At 39.6% G+C, this 18470-nt stretch overlaps 1 protein-coding gene across 3 annotated transcripts in view; it reads left to right on the plus strand.

Annotated features, from left to right (window-relative positions):
• The first annotated feature begins 504 nt into the window (after positions 1–504).
• The window catches only part of CTH (cystathionine gamma-lyase), a 27345-nt gene continuing 9379 nt past the window's right edge, over positions 505–18470 (plus strand). Inside the window, exons 1-7 of one of the 3 annotated variants that reach the window (XM_011970710.1) lie at positions 505–859; positions 5198–5279; positions 7186–7281; positions 10001–10110; positions 12579–12710; positions 17837–17894; positions 18366–18443. In XM_011970710.1, the coding sequence (XP_011826100.1) occupies positions 692–859; positions 5198–5279; positions 7186–7281; positions 10001–10110; positions 12579–12710; positions 17837–17894; positions 18366–18443 (724 nt within the window). In that variant the 5' untranslated portion in view covers positions 505–691. The remainder of the gene's footprint in view (positions 860–5197; positions 5280–7185; positions 7282–10000; positions 10111–12578; positions 12711–17836; positions 17895–18365; positions 18444–18470) is intronic. The other 2 variants (XM_011970721.1, XM_011970715.1) reach the window with 2 other exon arrangements.

The raw sequence follows: 18470 nt of genomic DNA on the forward strand, positions 1-18470 counted from the left end.
CAGAGTTCAGTGTACCTAAAACGCAAGCTGACTGTGACTGATGAGAATCCAAACTGCAAACTGGGCGGCTTAGGCAATTGTTTTCTTAACCAATCTCCACGTTGTGGCTTACGTCTTTTAGCACCGCCCTCAGGGCAAAGGGTGGTGGTCAGAGGCAAGTGCCGCAATAAGAGGGGGCTATTTATGTGGTCTATTTACAGTTACCAGGTTTCAACACTAAGCCAGGTTTCTGCCACGTCTCGGGCGAACCTCCTGCCTGAGGTCACACAGACGCCCGGGTGGCTCTCAGGAGCCAGCATGGCAGCCTCCTCAGGACTGGTACTCAGGAATTTCGCCCGCAGGGACCAACACCACTTGGACCCAGGGACTCCAGCTTCCCTCCACTTTCTGCACTGGGAGGGGCGGTCGCGGTGACGTTTCAGGCAACGCCTCTGCTGTCAGCCAATAAGGAGCGGGAGACGCGTCGGGCTTTTGCTTAATGGGCCGCGCGGGTCCCGCCCCGCTGTGGTCGTGAGATTTTATCTGCCGGCCGGCTAATAAAATCCACCCCACAATCGCCGTGTCCCGCTTTAGTGCTTCGCTGTCGCCTCTTCCTGCGTGCTTTAGCTCCTTCTTGGCCGATCCTTCTGTCTCTCCCTACCCCGGACACCCGGCTTCCCGGTTCTTTTCCTCTCTCCTTTCGCGGTTCAGCATGCAGGAAAAAGACGCCTCCTCACAAGGTTTCCTGCCTCACTTCCAGCATTTCGCCACGCAGGCCATCCATGTGGGCCAGGAACCAGAGCAATGGACCTCCAGGGCTGTGGTGCCCCTCATCTCACTGTCCACCACGTTCAAGCAAGCGGCGCCCGGCCAGCACTCGGTGAGCTGAGTCTGTCTGGGGCTGTCCACAGTTGGGCGGGAAAAGAAAGATGGCTTATGAATTTGAAAGGCATGTAAGTAATTTATAATATTACTTATAAATTAGGAAGGCAACCGAAAGATGTTTCTACGCTGTAATTCTTGCAGTATAGCTTTCTATCGGATGGTCCAGTGACCGTGTTTCTTTTGATAAGCAGGAATGGAAGAAGCCGTTTGTCCAATTTGCCATATAGATTTGGCCTGAAATTCACGTGATTTTGACAAATTTGCAATTAAAAACCGAAGGTCCTAACTTTTTTGAGTTACCTTTAGCAGCATAAATTTTAAAGATGTAGTTCGGAGTCAGCTTAAAAAATATTAAGGGTCTGATAACTTGACGAGAATTAAGATTGTTCCCAGTAGCTGTATTAATAGTTATTGAGTATCTACTATGTGCCAAATACATACTTGTATATAGCATGTGTACTACACGTATTGTCTCATCTAATCCTAACAACAACCCTAGTCTGAACCGAATCCTCATTTTTTCTCAATAAAACAGCTGAGATTTAGGGAGTTAAGTAGCCTTAGACCAGTAAGTATTGGAGCTGGGATTCAAACTTTAGAAACTTGAGGTTGCTTTAGGAACCAACTCTTAGGCACTCAGCTACACTATGCTATCTCTAATAATGCTAGTAACAATTTAGCCTATTGCATCATTTAAGCATTGTGGCGTAGTGATTAAGAACACTAGTCATGACTGGGTGCAGTGGCTTACACCTGTAATCCCAGCACTTTGGGAGGCTGAGGTGGGTGGATCACCTGAGGTGGGTGGATCACCTGAGGTTAGAAGTTTGAGACCAGCCTGGTCAACATGGTGAAACCTCGTCTCTACCAAAAATAAATAAATTAGTTGGGCATGGTGGCGGGAAGCTGAGGCAGGCGGATCGCTTGAACCCAGGAGGCAGAGCTTGCAGTGAGCCAAGATCTCATCATTATACTCCAGCCTGGGCGACAAGAGCGAAACTCCAACTCAAACAACAAAAAGAGAACATAAGTCTTATAGTCAAAAGCTAGTTTTGTATTCTGACACCACTTCTTCTGAGCCGGGGTATCTTGGGCAAGTTATTTAACCTATTAAAGCCTCTGATTGATCCTGTATAAATTTGGATAACAATAGTACCTACCGCATAAGTTGTTGAGATGTATTTAAGGCTGTATGGTACATAATAATTACTCGATGGTAATTTGTTTTTTCATGATGTTCATATTTACACTATTTCCATTTGATCCTCACAACAACCAAGTCAGAGGGCAGGACAGGTATTATGTACTTTTTATAGAAAAGGAACTGACCCAGAGTCATACATGAATGATCTGTAAAGCCTATGAAAGAGCCCTCTTTGCTAATCACATAGCTTTTTTTCCCCTTTTGGTGGCATATTTGATGGGTCTTGGGAATTTAAAAGTTACAAGATTTGTAAGAATTAGTTAAAGTCTGTAAGTCCAAGGCCTTGATTATGCTTTGGAAACCACTTCAGTGTGTTATATAAGTTGAGGAAAATCCTTATAGACGGTCCTTTGTTTTGTGAGATAGAGTTCTAAGGCCATTTCTACAACTGGTTTAGAATACTCTTTACTGTATTTTAGAATCAAAAGATGTACACAACCTCTCTTTAATCCTTTTTTTTTTTTTTCAGACAGAGTCTCACTCTGTCGCCCAGGCTGGAGTGCAGTGGTACGATCGTGGCTCACTGCAACCTCCACCTCCCGGGTTCAAGCGATTCTCTGGCCTCAGCCTCCCAAGTAGCTGGAATTACAGGCACCTGCCACTGCGCCTGATTCATTTTTGTATTTTTTTTTTAGTAGAGACGGGGTTTCACCATGTTGGCCAGGCTGGTCTTGAACTCCGGATCTCGTAACCCACCCGCCTTGGGCTCCCAATGTGCTGGGATTACAGGTGTGAGTCACCGCGTCCAGCTCACAGCCTCTCTTTCAAACATGCACTTCGTTTCTCGTGTAGGGTTTAATGAATGTGTAGCTGCTCAAGCTTTGAAACTCAGTGCAAAAGTTAACCATTCGGGTGTAATATTAGTAATTAAATGTTTCCAGGAAGCCAGCAGGGATGGTTAAATCCACAAAAACTCTGCTTAGTATCTTGTTTTTGTTTTTGTTTTTTGAGACAGAGTCTTGCTCTGTTGCCCAGGCTGGAGTGCAGTGGTGCCATCTTGGCTCACTGCATCCTCCGCCTCCTGGGTTCAAGCAATTCTCCTACCTCAGCTTCCCGAGTAACTGAGATTACAGCTACCCGCCACCATGCCCAGCTAATTTATTTATTTTTAATAGAGACAGGGTTTCACCATCAGACTGGTCTCGAACTCCTGACCTTAGGTGATCCACCTCTGAAAGTGCTGGGATTACAGGCATGAGCCCCTGCGCCCGGCCCTTTTTAAAAATTAGCTAAGACCACTAAAGGGAATTTGAAGAGTTGAATGAGAAATGTAAGGTACTTTTCTGTGGCAGACGCCACATGAATCCAAGCATTTTTTTTTTTTTTAATCTGCTGGGTGCAGCTGCAGGTCATGGTAAGAAGGTGATGGTGGGGAGTGGTAAGGATATTCTAGAACCCTGTAAAATGTATCTGCTCAGGCTGGGCGTGGTGGCTTATGCCTGTAATCCTACCACTTTGGGAGGCTGAGGCAGGCGGATCATGAGGTCAGGAGATCAAAACCATCCTCCCTAATGTGGTGAAACCCTATCTCTACTAAAAAAATACAAAAATTAGCTGGGTGTGGTGGCATGCCTGTAGTCCCTACTCGGAAGGCTGAGGCAGGAGAATGGCTTGAACCCAGGAGGTGGAGTTTGCACCACTGCACTCCAGCCTGGAAACAGAGCAAGACTCCCACTCATAAAAAAAAAAAAGTCTGCTCAACTTGTCATAAACAAGGGCACATAGCAACAAAACATTTAAAAGTTATTATTATTAATACTGGGAGCTTCTGAATCAGCAACAAAGGTGAAAGAGTGTTGTGTTTTGTTATGTGTGATGTGAAGCTGAGGGAGAAAATTATAGGACTTCTAATTAATGTTGAAATCCTTGGTTTGCAATCTGGTTTTGACACTCTCTAGGTACTACTACATTTGGCTTCACTTTCTCAGTCATAAGGATTAATAGAATGACTGGATGAATATAGCTAGCAGGGTGCCGTATATGTAAGAGCAGAATAATGCAATTTTTTTTTTTTTTTGAGACAGACTCTGTCGGCCAGGCTGGAGTGCAGTGGCACGATCTCGGCTCAATGCAACCTCCACCTCCTGGGCTCAAGCAATTCTCCTGCCTCAGCCTCCCGAGTAGCTGGGATTACAGGAATGCACATTTCTAAAAAGTATTGTGTGGAGTTGTTTTGCCAGGAATTGCTCCCTATGTTTTGAGCCGCTTTTACAGAGCCAAGATGTGAATGAATGCTGAGTATTTGTAGGATCTGATCATAACTTCCTGTTGTATGCCTAATAGAACTTGAATCAGCCTGACAGGTGGCTCACACCTATCATCTCAGCACTTTGGGAGGCCAATGTGGGAGGATTGCTTGAGTTCAGAAGTTCAAGACCAGCCTGGGCAACATAGCTAGACTGCCTCTACAAAAAATAAAATTAAAATATTAGTTAGGCATGGCGATGTGCACCTGTAGTCCTAGCTACTCAGGAGGCTGAGATGGGAGGATTGTTTAGCCCAGGAGTTTGAGGCTGCAGTGAGCTGTGATTGCCCCACTGTACTCTAGCCTGGGCAATAGAGGGAGGTCCTATCCTTAAAACAAAAGAAACTTGTATCACTTAATCACTTATTTCTTAGGAAATGAAACACAGGTTAGAATTAGGTTTATTCTGTTGGCTTATGCAAGTCCCTTTTCCTAATGTTTCCAGATTAATGAAAAAAGGTGAGTCTAATATAATAAAAATACTAATAATAAAAACTGCCATTTATTTAGTCATTAGCATGTGCCAGGAAACATGTAGTGAATTTGTGCATTATCTCATTTTATTTTCACAATGATTTTATGAATTAGACATCTATATTTCATTCCCATTTTACAGATACTGAGATTGACTTTTAGAAATGTGAAATAACTTACCTAGTGTCGTGCACCTCATAAGTGGCAGATACAGAATTCATATAGAGTTTGTTTGACTTCAGAGCCTCTTGACTATAGCCACAGCACTCTTCTGCTTCTGTATTAAAGCAAGACATATCATGACTAAAGAATAGAAACTCATATGGTAGGGTGAAACTGTAGTTGTCTATGTTAGGACTGTGATAATAAACTTAAATCTCTTAGGAATTACTCAAACTTGTTTTCTTCAGGGTTTTGAATACAGCCGTTCTGGAAATCCCACTAGGAATTGCCTTGAAAAAGCAGTGGCAGCACTGGATGGGGCTAAGTACTGTAAGTAATTTCCATTTCACAGTCTAGAATCTATTTTTAAACGTATAGAGAAAACCATAGAGGCACAGAATGTGGAACTGAAAACAGACAGATTCGGTAGTTCAAAATTCCTGTTCTACTGACTTTGAGTTCTTTGCCCAAGGTCCCTCAGTTGGTAAATATGCATATGTGTAATCATCAGGTAAAAATACATATGAATAGAGGACAAATGAATAAAGGAAAAAATTCACATGAATACTACATTTATTAATACTACATTTATTATGTACTATTCGTGTGAAAACAATCTTCATCTGAAACTGTCAGTATAAATAAATAAATGGATATTAAATTTAATAACACCACCAATTAGAACATAAAATCTTTTTTTGAGACAGGGTTTCTCACTCTGTTGCCCAGGCTGGAGTGCAGTGGCACAATCTCTGCTCACTGTAACCTCATTCAAGCGATTCTCCTGCCTCAGCCTCCTGAGTGGCTGGGATTACAGGTGTGCACCACCACACCTGGCTAATATTTTTGGTTTTTTTTTTGTTTTTTTTTTTGAGACAGAGTCTTGCTCTTGTCACCCAGGCTGGAGTGCAATTGTAGGATCTTGGCTCACTGCAACCTCCGCCTCCTGGATTCAAGCGATTCTCCTCGTTCAGTCTCCCAAGTAGCTGGGATTACAGGTGCCTGCCACCACGCCCAGCTAATCTTTTGTATTTTTAGTAGAGATGGGGTTTCGCCATGTTGACCAGGCTGGTCTTGATCTCCTGACCTTGTGATCCTCCTGCCTTGGACTCCCAAAGTGCTGGGATTACAGGAGTAGACCACCACGCCCAGCCTTTTTTTTTTGTATTTTTATTAGAGATCGAGTTTTGCTATTTTGGCCAGGCTGGTCTCCAACTGCTAGGCTCAAGTGATCTGCCCACCTCGGCCTCCCAAAGTGCTGGGATTACAGATGTGAACCACCGCACTTGGCCTAAACTTTCTTATCCTCTGGTTTATTCACCTAATAATTTGTGCTTAAGAATAGCACTAAAGTTTATTTTCAGTGGTCAATAACTCCTGATAATGTGCTGTCAGAGATTAGAGATCAACTCCCTAAACTTTTTCTTTTTTTCATGAAGAGAGTCTTGTGTATTCATTGTGATTACACTTATCAGACAAATCTCAGGTCTGATGTGAGTTTTGTTAAAATATTTACTGAATTGCATATTCATATAATGAATGTCTGAATCATATCTTTGCTGTATCCTTTATGTTTGAAATTTCTTTTTTCTTTTTTTTTTTTTTGATATGGAGTCTCCCTCTGTCGCCCAAACTGGAGTGCAGTGGTGCAATCTTGGCTCACTGCAACCTCCACTTCCTGGGTTCAAGCGATTCTCCTGAGTCTCCCTTGCAGCTGGGATTACAGCCATGTGCTGCCATGCCTGGCTAATTTTTGTATTTTTAGTAGACACAGAGTTTCACCCTGTTGACCAGGCTGGTCACGAAATCCTGACCTCAAATGATCTACCTGCCTTGGCCTCCCAAAGTGCTGGGATTATAGGCATGAGCCACCATGCCCGCCCTGAAATTCCTTTAGTTTGCTATTTTTAAACTGTAATCTAACTGGCAATAGGCCTTTTATCCCAGATATTTGTAAAGAATTATTTTCTTGAAGTGTTTCAGAGAAATGTTATTACCAAGGCAAAATTGACTTAACACAAAAGTATTTGTCCACATTATGTATTTTTTATTTTAAAGATACCTTATTCTTGAAATAGAAAAGGAGATTTTGTAATGGTATTAATCAGGGGCCTCTAGCAACTCAGCAGTGATGGCTGCCCTATCTGCATTGTAGTAAGTCAGATAAATACTTGGAGGTGTGTTTTAACCTATAGGCCTGACTTTTCAGCTTACTCTAACTTGATTTTTATTTTAGGTTTGGCCTTTGCTTCAGGTTTAGCAGCCACTGTAACTATTACCCACCTTTTAAAAGCAGGAGACCAAATTATTTGTACGGATGATGTGTATGGAGGTAGGTGACCCCTCTCGTTTATGTTGTGTAAACGTGTATTTTACAGATAAGAAAGTGAGCCCTGAATTAATATTAACAATGTTGCCAGTATTTTTGGTTATTTATTATATTTTACAGGTGTGACGGGCACCTCTATGCTCTCTCAGACTTGGCAAAAGAGGAGCATAAACACTTAGGGTCTGTGTTCTGGAACTGCTTATAAGAGAGATTATTTATTTATTTTTTTGTTTATTTTAAGATAGGATCTTGCTCTGTCACCCAGGCTGGAGTGGAGTGGTGCAATCTCGGCTCACTGCAATCTGCACCTCCTGGGTTCAAACGGTTCTCGTGCCCCAGTCTCCTGAACAGCTGGGACCACAGGCATGTGCCATCACACCTGTCTAATTTTTGTATTTTTTGTAGAGACGGGGTTTCATCATGTTGGTCAGGCTGGTCTGGAACTCCTGAGCTCAAGTGATCCTCCCTCTCCAGCCTCCCAAAGTTTTGGAATTACAGGCATGAGCCACCTCACCTGGCCAGAGATTATTTAATAAGAATAGTATTTAAGGCACTAGAATGAATACGTAGCACTTGATCAACTTGCAGACATGTTCTGCTCTAGAGAAGATAAGGTTTAGAAAGATAGTGTTCTCCTGTAACTTAATTTTTACCTGTAATAAAGGTGAACTACAACTCAGGTTACTCTTAAGAGCTCAACCCCACATATCCCCTTTTGCTTTTTATTTTTTGTTTGGTACCAGGGAAACTTTCGAAAATTTGTTGAGAGATATGGGCCTCTTTTCCCAAAAAACGTTCTTAAGACTACACTCAGTGATTAGCATTTTAATTTTAGGGGATCTCACGATTGAACCCCTGAAGCCCATCTATGGCTCTATATTTAAGAACTTACATTCCAAAGAGATTAAATGTTAACTATTTAAAGTGGTGAATGTGGAGAAGACAGGCTTGCCCTTGCCTTTAAGCCCACTGATTTTTGTGTTTAAAACAAAAGCAAGGAATTTTGTGAATACACATATACATATATTCCAGATGCTTCCAAATAATTAAAATGTGATTTCTAGAATATTATCATTTTATGTATTTCCTATCGGAACAAAAAGTTAAATCACTAAGTCCTTTAAAACAGCAGTCCCCAACCTTTTTGGCACCAGGGACCGGATTTTTTTTGAGGTGGAGTCTTGCCATGTTGCCAGGCTAGAGTACAGTGGCACAATCTTGGCTCACTGCAACCTCTGCCTCCTGGGTTCAAGAGATTCTCTTGCCTCAGCCTCCTGAGTAGCTGGGATTACAGGCATGTGCTACCATGCCTGGTTAACTTTGTATTTTTAGTAGAGCCAGGATTTCTCCATGTTGGTCAGGCTGGTCTCGAACTCCCGACCTTAGGTGATCCACCCGCCTCGGCCTCCCAAAGTGCTGGGATTACAGGTGTGAGTCACCCGTGCCCGGCCTCAGGGACCGGTTTTGTAGAATACAGTTTTTCCATTGACGGGAGAATGATTTCAGGATGAAACTGTTCCACCTCAGATCATCAGGTGCTATTTAGATTCTCATAAGGAGCATGCAATCTAGATCCCTCGAAAGTTAGATTCTTGTAAGGAGTACACAACCTAAATCCTTCGCATGAGCAGTTCTCAGTAGGTTTCCTCCTGTGAGAATCTGATGCTGCCGCTGATCTAACAGGAGACTGAGCTCAGGAAGTTATAATGCTCATCCGCTGCTCACCTCCTGCTGTGCAGCTGGATTCCTAACAAGCCACAAACCTGTACATGTCTGTGGCCTGTGGGTTGGCACTCCTGCTTTAAAGGAAGGGACTCACTCTTAGTAATCATTTTATCCCTCAGAAATTTGCACAATGTTTTGTATTTTATCTTAGTTTCTTATATTAACTTGTTGAATTGAAATTATAGAAATCTCAAACCTTTAGATACTTTTATAATGCATTATGAAAGTCTCATGGCAAACATAGGTGTAAAATCCTGAAAATTGTTGATTTTAAAGAACTTTTTACGTTATTTTCCAATTTTATATTACCTAGGGTCAGTCTACATACCATCACAAGTCTAGTTTCTCGTTAATGACAGAATATTCTTTTGTTGTTGTTGTTGTTATTGAGCATCAATAGCAATTTTTTCTTTAAGTTTTTATGTGTAAAAATCAAATCCAGGTGTATTTATAAAAGAAATTATTTTAAGTCAAATGATTTATCTTCTTCCACTGTAAAAATCTGGTAGTTTGATTTATATTGTCTCATTTTATCGATTAAAACGTTCAGAACTACATAACAAAAAGATGGAAAAGTACAAAGAATAGTAACCGATTCTTTTCTATTACAAAGTATTTTGAAATTTATTTCAAACATTTCATTGACATTGGTTCATTTAGTTTACAGTTGAGAACTAGGTAGAAATTGTTTAAAAAGATAGGATGTTTCAGGAAGCATGTCACTTAGTGGAGACTGGATGTTTTGAGAAACATTATTTGCTTCAGGCTACTTTTGGATCTCAAGTGTGTTTTATTTGACTCTTGAGCCTTTAAAGAACAAATCTTATTATTCTTTACTATTTCAGATAGACAAACTATTTGACCAAACTAGAAGTGCTTTTAGTTGCATTTTTCTTGGTGACTGAGAGTTCCATATATTTTGTGTTTATACGCAGAAGGAATGAATGTTTCTTAATGCAATGTTCTTTCCATTTTTTCTGATTCTCTTCTGTCTCAGGTACAAACAGGTACTTCAGGCAGGTGGCATCTGAATTTGGATTAAAGATTTCTTTTGTTGATTGTTCCAAAATCAAATTACTAGAGGCAGCGATTACACCAGAAACCAAGGTAACTCAGCTCGTTTTCAGTTTTGCCTGTTTTTCCTTTGATGTTTTGTTTTCATCATTTCTGTTTACTAGACGATATAATTTAATGTGAATAACAAATTTTATTATATCCCATTGGAAACATCAACAAAATTAAGATAGACTGTCATCTCCAGGGTATTATAGCATGATGATGGTACATGGTTTCTGGAGTGGAGTTCAAATTTTAATTCTGTATCTTAGTTGGTGTATTATCTTGGGCAAATTATTTAACCAAAGTCTCAGTTTCTTCATTTGCAAAATGGAGATAATTATACTAGTTTTATAGAAAGGAGAGTGTGAGAATCAAATGAGATAATGCATATGAAATGCTTAGTATAGTTCCTGGATACATGGTAATTGTTAAAAATAATTGCTATGCAGGAGCACCTAATTCTTAACTGCATAGCCAAAACAGTATTGGTAACAGAAGTCATCACAGAGATTGGATTATAGAAAAAGAAGCCTGCCAAACCCCCGAACCCTAAGCACAGTGGCTTTGCTGGGCTGTAAGGGATGCTGCCCAGATACTAGTAGATTTAGAGAATGGGCCACAAACAATCTTTAGCTTCCATCCGGGGAAGTTTGTATGCCACCGGAAGGTGTTTTGTGTCTGAGTGAATGGCATATGTGATATTCTTTCTTGCGAACTCATTTAAATTCTGTGTGGATAAAAGAAGGACCAGTGTCTTTTATAAGTCAGCTGTTTACAACTTTTTGCTAATGATTTAAAGGTTAGAATTGTACCAAAGATTATGTTGCAATGAATGCTAAAGAAATGAATGTCTTTTCATGTACAAATAATTACTTTGCACATTAACATAGTTGAGCTTTTGGTAATTAAGGTTTGTTTTCAGAGGAACTTGTTTTTTATCTTGCTTGGGAGAAAAGACACATTAAAATAGCTGGTCTGAGTCTTTCTTTTTTTTTTTTTTGAGATGGAGTCTCGCCCTGTCACCCAGGCTGGAGTGCAACGGCGCGATCCCGGCTCACTGCAAGCAAACTCCGCCTCCTGGGTTCAAACAATTCTCCTGCCTCAGCCTACCAAGTAGCTGGTATTATAGGCACCCACCACCATGCTCAGCTAATTTTTGTATTTTTAGTAGAGACGGGGGTTTCGCCATGTTGGCCAGGCTGGTCTCGAACTCCTGACCTTGTGATCCACCTGCCTCAGCCTCCCAAAGTGCTGCGATTACAGGCAGGAGCCACCACGCCCGGCCCTGGTCTGAATCTTTCTAAGGGAGGAAAGCAAATTGTGAATATAGTAAGTCTTGTCAACAGAACTTTATATAGTGACTCTATGAACTTGGATTAATACATTTTCCTTCCTGAAATATCAGGTTTTTCACTTGAAGTAGAATGTCTAAGTCCATGTAAAACCTACTTTTTATTTATTTATTTTTTATTATTAGTAGGAATAATAAATTCTTATCAGGAATAATTTTTATAGATTTTTTAAATAATTCAAATTTTTTGTAGAATATGTATTATTTTAGCCATCTTATCTTTTCCAGAGTAAAACTCTAAAGTCAGAAGTATATTAAACCAGATCCCTTGCCTATTTAAATAATAGAAAAAAAAAAAAAAAAGAAATTGGCCGGACATGGCCACATGCTTGTAGTTCCAACTACTGGGGAGGCTGAGGTAGGAGGATCACTTGAGCTTGAGAGGTTGAAGCTGCAGTTAGCTGTGATCATGCCACTGCACTCTAGCCTGGGCAACAATGTGAGACCCTGCCTCTTAAAAAAAAAAAAAAAAAAAGGAATTCAATACAATGGCATTTTGTTCAACAAATAGAATTATTTTCTTCGGTCTTTTTGATAACTATCAAGCATCTACTATGTGTCTGAATTGTGGTAGGTTTTGAGATAAAAAGGTCATTGTTGCTTTTTAAGTAGGCAGTAACCAGTTTTTCTGTTGTGGGTGTCACTTTTCTTCTTTAGTCTAAAGCCCATGCTCTTCAAGTCTTAGGTGCTTATTCTGTAGTTTCCAGGGTTTCTGGCATTAAGTTCATAGTAAATATATTTTTGGCATCATAGGGATAATTCTCTTTCATTAAAATTCTAGGATGTATTCTTACACAATCTATGTTATTTATCTTTGAGAACAAAATTTCCAGACACCGAGCTATGTCTTTGGAATACACTCTCTTTTTTGAGAAAAATACAATAATTAACTTCAGTACTTTTCTGTTTACATGTACATTATCTCACTTGATCTTTACAAAAATTCTGTAAGATAGGTATTACCAACCCAATTATACAGATCAATAGCATACATTACATACCTATGGCCTCAGAAATTTGTAGGTAAGGCTAGGATTCAGATTTGAACCTCCCAACATCATCATCCACGTGTTTCCATTATATATAACGTAGCTTCCCAGATTGTTACAATATATGAGATGTATGTTTGTAAAGTATATTTTTACAAGCTATTGAATTATTTTAGCTTGTTTGGATTGAAACCCCCACGAACCCCATCCTGAAGATGATTGACATTGAAGCCTGCGCACATATTGTCCATAAGCGTGGAGACATTATTTTGGTCGTGGATAACACCTTTATGTCGCCGTATTTCCAGGTAAACGAAAATAATTGTTTTTGGCACAATTAGTAGATCACATATATCCGTAATTAGGAAAGAAAGGACTTGCTTAAATTAAAATCATGATCAAATTCATGAAATCTAATCATCATTAATTATTTATTGGACAGAGAATTAAATTTGGACCTCTTCTACCATGAGTTAATATCTTTTCAAACATATGTTAATATCCTCTATGGTACTTTGTGTTTTTTATTTATTAAAGCTTACCAGTTCTCTTAAGATGTGTAAACTCTGAAGAAATGGCCTTATTATGTGATTGTATCTGCTAATTCCTTATACATAGTAAGGACTTGAACGTTTATGCATTGGTTACAAATCAGTCATATTTTTCAGTCATCTTCAATATTTTTATATATATTATAAAAGAAAAGTGATGCTCAATGATTTCAGTGTATGTTATACATATTATTTCTCTTCTAGTTTTTATTCCTTCAGCACTCCATATACTATGCCTAGATCTCTTTAACTTCTTATTATTTTGAACTTTGACTTTATTTATTTTACATTATAGCTGTAAGTATTTATAGTGCTCTTGTGTTAGTCTCTTTGGGCTGCCATAACAAATTACCATAAACTGGGTGGCTTATAAATGGCAATTTATTTCTCACAGTTCTGAAGGCTGGGAAGTCCTCAATCAAAGTGCCAGCAGATTCAGTGACTGGTGAAGGCCCGCTTTCTGGTCCATAGACAGAGCCTTCTCACTATGTCCTCACATGGTAGAAGAGACATGGCAGTTCTCTGGGGCCTCTTTTATCAGGGCATTGTATTAGTCCCTTCTCACACTGCTATAAAGAAATAACCTGAGACTGGGTAATTTATAAAGAAAAGAAGCTTAATTGGCTCACGGTTCTGCAGACTGTACAGAAAGCATGATGCTGGCATCTGCTTGGCTTCTGGGGAGGCCTCAGAAAACTTACAGTAATGGTGGAAGGCAAAGGGGGAGCAGGCACGTCACATGACCAGAGTAGGAGCAAGAGAGAGAACGAGGGGGAAGGTGCTACACACTTTTAAACAACCAAATCTCACAAGAACTCACAATTGTGAGGACAGTCCCAAGAGGAGATGGTGCTAAACCATTCATGATATATCCACCCTCATATATCCCTCCAGGCTGCACTCCAACATTTGGGGATTACAATTCAACATGAGATTTGGTGGGGACACAGATCCAAATCATATCAGGCACAGATCACCCTAATCACCTCCCAAAGGCCCACCTCCTAATCACACTAGTGATTAGATTTCAACCTATGAATTTTGGAGTACACAGTGTTCAAACCGTAGCAACTCTCTTTAATGATTTCTTTCCCTACCTAGCCCTCTGCATTTGTTTCCTCCCCAGACCACCCCTCCCATACATCCTCTATCCTTTCCTTTTTTCTCTGTCTTGTGTCTAGTTTCATCCTCTTTTCTGTTTTGCTTTCTTTTGTAGATCACTTTGGGATCTCTTTATAATTAACTTGTTTCCTGCCTTTTCCCCACAGGTTCTCCCTCTCTTTCCTCTGAGTAACCCAACACTTTCCTTTCTTTGTTAGGAGTTACCTTCTTCCTGCTCTTTTCTTCCTGCCTGTACCTTGTCATACTTAGTACACTTCCTGTAGTTCATCTTTATTCTGCAGAGTTCCTGAAACCCAGCTCATTTTCTCTGGCTCTTCAATTGCACAGATGTTTACAGGTTTTATTGTTTACATTTCCCCCCTCTTCTGTTCTGGGTCCCTGAAGTTGATCCAGGTTGCTGCTTCCATGTGACTGGCCGACTCCCTGGGCAGTTTCTATAAACCTGCTCTTCACCTTCCTCCATTTTATTTGAAGGCATTGTCATAGTTTATTTTCCTTTCCTGAAGCACATTTCCTGCCTACATTGCATTCAGACAGCTTCATGGGCCATCTGCCTTTGGCTCATAATGTATCCTTGATGACTGATTTTATCAGGTAAAGCAATCTGTTTCCAAGTGAAAAATCTGGCATTGTCTATTTGGCATCGTCTATTTGTCCCAAGTGATTTTCAGTGTAATATTCCTTATCACAACTCCTTAGCCCATATGCCGCTTACATTAGGCCAGTTAATACAGCATAGTATAGCTTTAGCTGAGTCACAGTGAGTCCTGTATATTCCCCAAAAATTGCATACGTTTTCTAGCCTGGGCCTGCCCAGGTTACTCATCAAACCTGGCCCTCCTTCTCCTATTACTGTCACTAACGTAGGTCTAGTTTTTCTGCCTTTTTGAAGCCCACATCACATTCCTCATGCCAATGATTGGAATTTGCTTCATTTCAATTTGGATTTATTCCAGTTGAATTACTCAGAATCACATCATCCGTAAGTAGCTACAAGTGTTGTTTCCATAAAGCAAATCTTCCTGAAAAAAATCCTCTCATTGTCTTACCTTCATGAAAACGGAATATATTCTCTTTCTTCCCAGTCTTTTGTCCTCTGGATCTTCTGTAAGTCTCACGAAAGGCAAAATAGACCTACCAGCATGAAGTTTCAGATTAGCACCTCTGGAGTCAGGCAGTCTGGGTGTGAGTCCTGGCTCTACCAGCTTTTTAATCTGAGGGATCTATCTCATTTTTCTTAGTACCCTTTCCTCACCTGTATGATGACAGCCATAAAGGTACTGATTTTATTGAGTTAGGTAAAGTATTTTGTACAGTGCTTCCCTGGGTTATATAAAGTATGTAGCATGATTCTCAGAAGATAATGAGATCAGCAGGTGTTAGTGATTTGGTTTTTATTTTTCCTTCTCTTTTGGCTGTAGAGTTTACAAATGTTAGCACTAGAAAAGACCTTAGGCCTCATCTACTTTGACTCCATCCCTTTAGAGATGTGCAAACACATATGCAGGGAGTGCTTTGGGCAACACTTTACCTAAAGCATCCTATTTTTGAAATACCCTAAGTGAAAAGTCCCCATAGCCACCTGTACTAATATCTTCCAAAGACTAAACAGCTCTAGTGAGGATGGAATAAACACATATGGTTCTATGTTTAGGAAAATGTAAAGGGAAAGATGTTGATAATGTATTTTTGTTTTTTTGTTTGTTTGTTTGTTTGTTTTGAAATGGAGTCTTGCTGTGTCACCCAGGCTGGAGTGCAGTGGTGCGATCTCAGCTCACTGCAACCTCTGCCTCCCCGGTTCAAGCAATTCTCCTGTCTCAGCCTCCCAAGTAGCTGGGATTACAGGTGTCCACCACCATCCCTGGCTAATTTTTGAATTTTTAGTAGAGACAGGGTCAGGGTTTCACCATGTTGGCCAGGCTGGTCTCGAACTCCTGACCTCAAGTGATCCACCCACCTAGGCCTCCCAAAGTGCTGGGATTACAGACATGAACCACCACGCCCGGCCTGACAATGTATTGTTAAGTGGAAAGTCTACACCTTTCACTCTCATTGTAAACAAATACATTTTAAGACTACAGGATTAACCTAGAGGACATTATGTTAAGTGAAATAAGCCAGGCATGGACAGACATATATGGCATGATCTCATTCATGCGTGGAATGTAAAAAATGTTGATCTCATAAAAGTAGTGAATAGAACAGTGGTGACCAGAGTCTAGGGAGGGGAGGGTGGAGGTGGGCAGGACAGAGGATGATCAATGGGTACAAAGTTACAATTAGAAGGAGGAATAAGTGTTGGTGTTCTACTGTACAAAAGGATGACCAGAGTTAACAATAAGATACTGTATATATCAAAATAGGAAAGAGAATTTTAAATGTTTCGACTACAAAGAAATGATAAATATTTGAGATGATGGACATGCTAATTACCCTGCTTTTGATCATTACACAATTACACATGTATTGAACATCACATTATACTCCATGACTTAAAGGATTGATTTACAGGAAAATTAGGTGAAAGAAAACACTTTAAAAAATTCCTTCTCTTTTTTGTTTTTCTTAATTCTCCCAATTTCAGACAAATTTATTTATTTATTTATTTATTTATTTATTTATTTATTTATTTGAGACAGAATCTTGCTCTGTCGCAGAGCAGGCTGAAGTGCAGTGGTGTCATCTCAGCTCACTGCAACCTCCGCCTCCTGGTCCTGCCTCAGCCTCCTGAGTAGCTGGGATTACATGCATGTACCACCATGCTCAGCTAATTTTTTTTTTATTTTTAGTAGAGACAGTGTTTCACCATGTTGGCCAGGCTGGGCTTGAACTCATGGCCTCAAGTGATCCACCCACCTCAGCCTCCCAAAGTCTGGGATTACAGGTGTGAGCCCCCGCCCCAGTAAATTTATTTCTTTGTTGTTGTTTTTAAGAGAAAGTCTTGCTCTGTCACTCAGGCTGAAGTGCAGTGGCTTGATCATGGTCCACTGCAGCCTGAAAATCCTGGTCTCAAGCGATCCTTCTGCCTCAGCCCCCTAAATTGCTGGGATTACAGGTGTGAGCCATTCCCCAACTCCCAGCCATCTAGATTTCTTATAATACCTAATACAATGTACCCGCTTTATTAGTAGTTGTTAACTCTACATTGTTTAGGAACTAATGACAAGAAAAAAGTCTGTACATGTTTAATGCAGACACAACCATTCTTTTTTTTAACCATTCATTTTTTTTTCCATTTTTTTTTTTATCCACAGTTGGTTGAATCCATTAAGAATCAAGGTCATGACAAACCCCAAACGTGAATAATCACAGCATACGTCATGAGGTTTTAATCAATAAAAATCTCAGCAGATGAGTTTATACTTACTCTAATAAAAATTGCTGAATGTTCATGTCAACTATTTTACATGTTTAATGAGTCATAAAATACCAGTGTCTCTACTGGAGGTAATAAATTTAAAGTCCTGTCAGCAACTGCTATAAAAAACAGGTTCAAGAGACCGGTTGACCTGGGCTTATTTTCTATTTCCAAGAAACTTTTGCCTTCAGATTAAAGACTGGATTCAATACTTTACATTTTTCTTTGGTGGGAGGGAGGCAAAGGAGAAATAATATCAGAGATCCTGGAAAATTTTAAGATGCACATATTTTTGCAAAGTTAATATTGATTATAATAAGAATGAAATTTACAATTGCAGATAGGCAGGTAATGAAGCATATTTTCAAATGGTTTCTCTAAGTAAAAAACTTGTTTCTTTCAGCGCCCTTTGGCTCTGGGAGCTGATATTTGTATGTGTTCTGCAACAAAATACATGAATGGTAAGATGTGTACAGCGTACACTTTGAACGTTCTTTTCCATGGATAGGTGAAAATAGCATAGGGCTTGACTTTTGATCCCTTTTCTTTGATTATTTTGTAGATTTTTTTTCTGTGACTCATGTAGAAAGTAAAAAAAAAAAAATCCTTTGATTAAATGTAGGATTTCGTTTATAGTACACAAAACTATGCTCATGATTTATGAGAAGAGGATTAAAGTTGACCATAAAAAGTTATGCTTTTATCTTGCTGACACCTTAAAGAAACATTTTGTTCGTATATAATTTTATTTTATTGTTTTAGACATAGCTTTTGCTGCTGTCCAATTGAATAACGTTTATTTAAACTTATTTTATAGAGCTTCTTCCCTGAGAGTTTTTTCAAGTGAAAATCACATTTTGGAAGTTGTAAAATAAAGAGTAAATATAAATTGTTTCTAATTGAAACTTTTTTTGTTTGTATTTTGTTTTTAGGCCACAGTGATGTTGTAATGGGCCTGGTGTCTGTTAATTGTGAAAGACTTCATAATAGACTTCGTTTCTTGCAAAATGGTAAGTATTAAAAAGTCCAGATTCTCT

Source organism: Mandrillus leucophaeus, unplaced genomic scaffold, assembly GCF_000951045.1.
Source record: "Mandrillus leucophaeus isolate KB7577 unplaced genomic scaffold, Mleu.le_1.0 Scaffold1208, whole genome shotgun sequence".
NCBI classification, from domain to species: Eukaryota; Metazoa; Chordata; class Mammalia; order Primates; family Cercopithecidae; genus Mandrillus; species Mandrillus leucophaeus.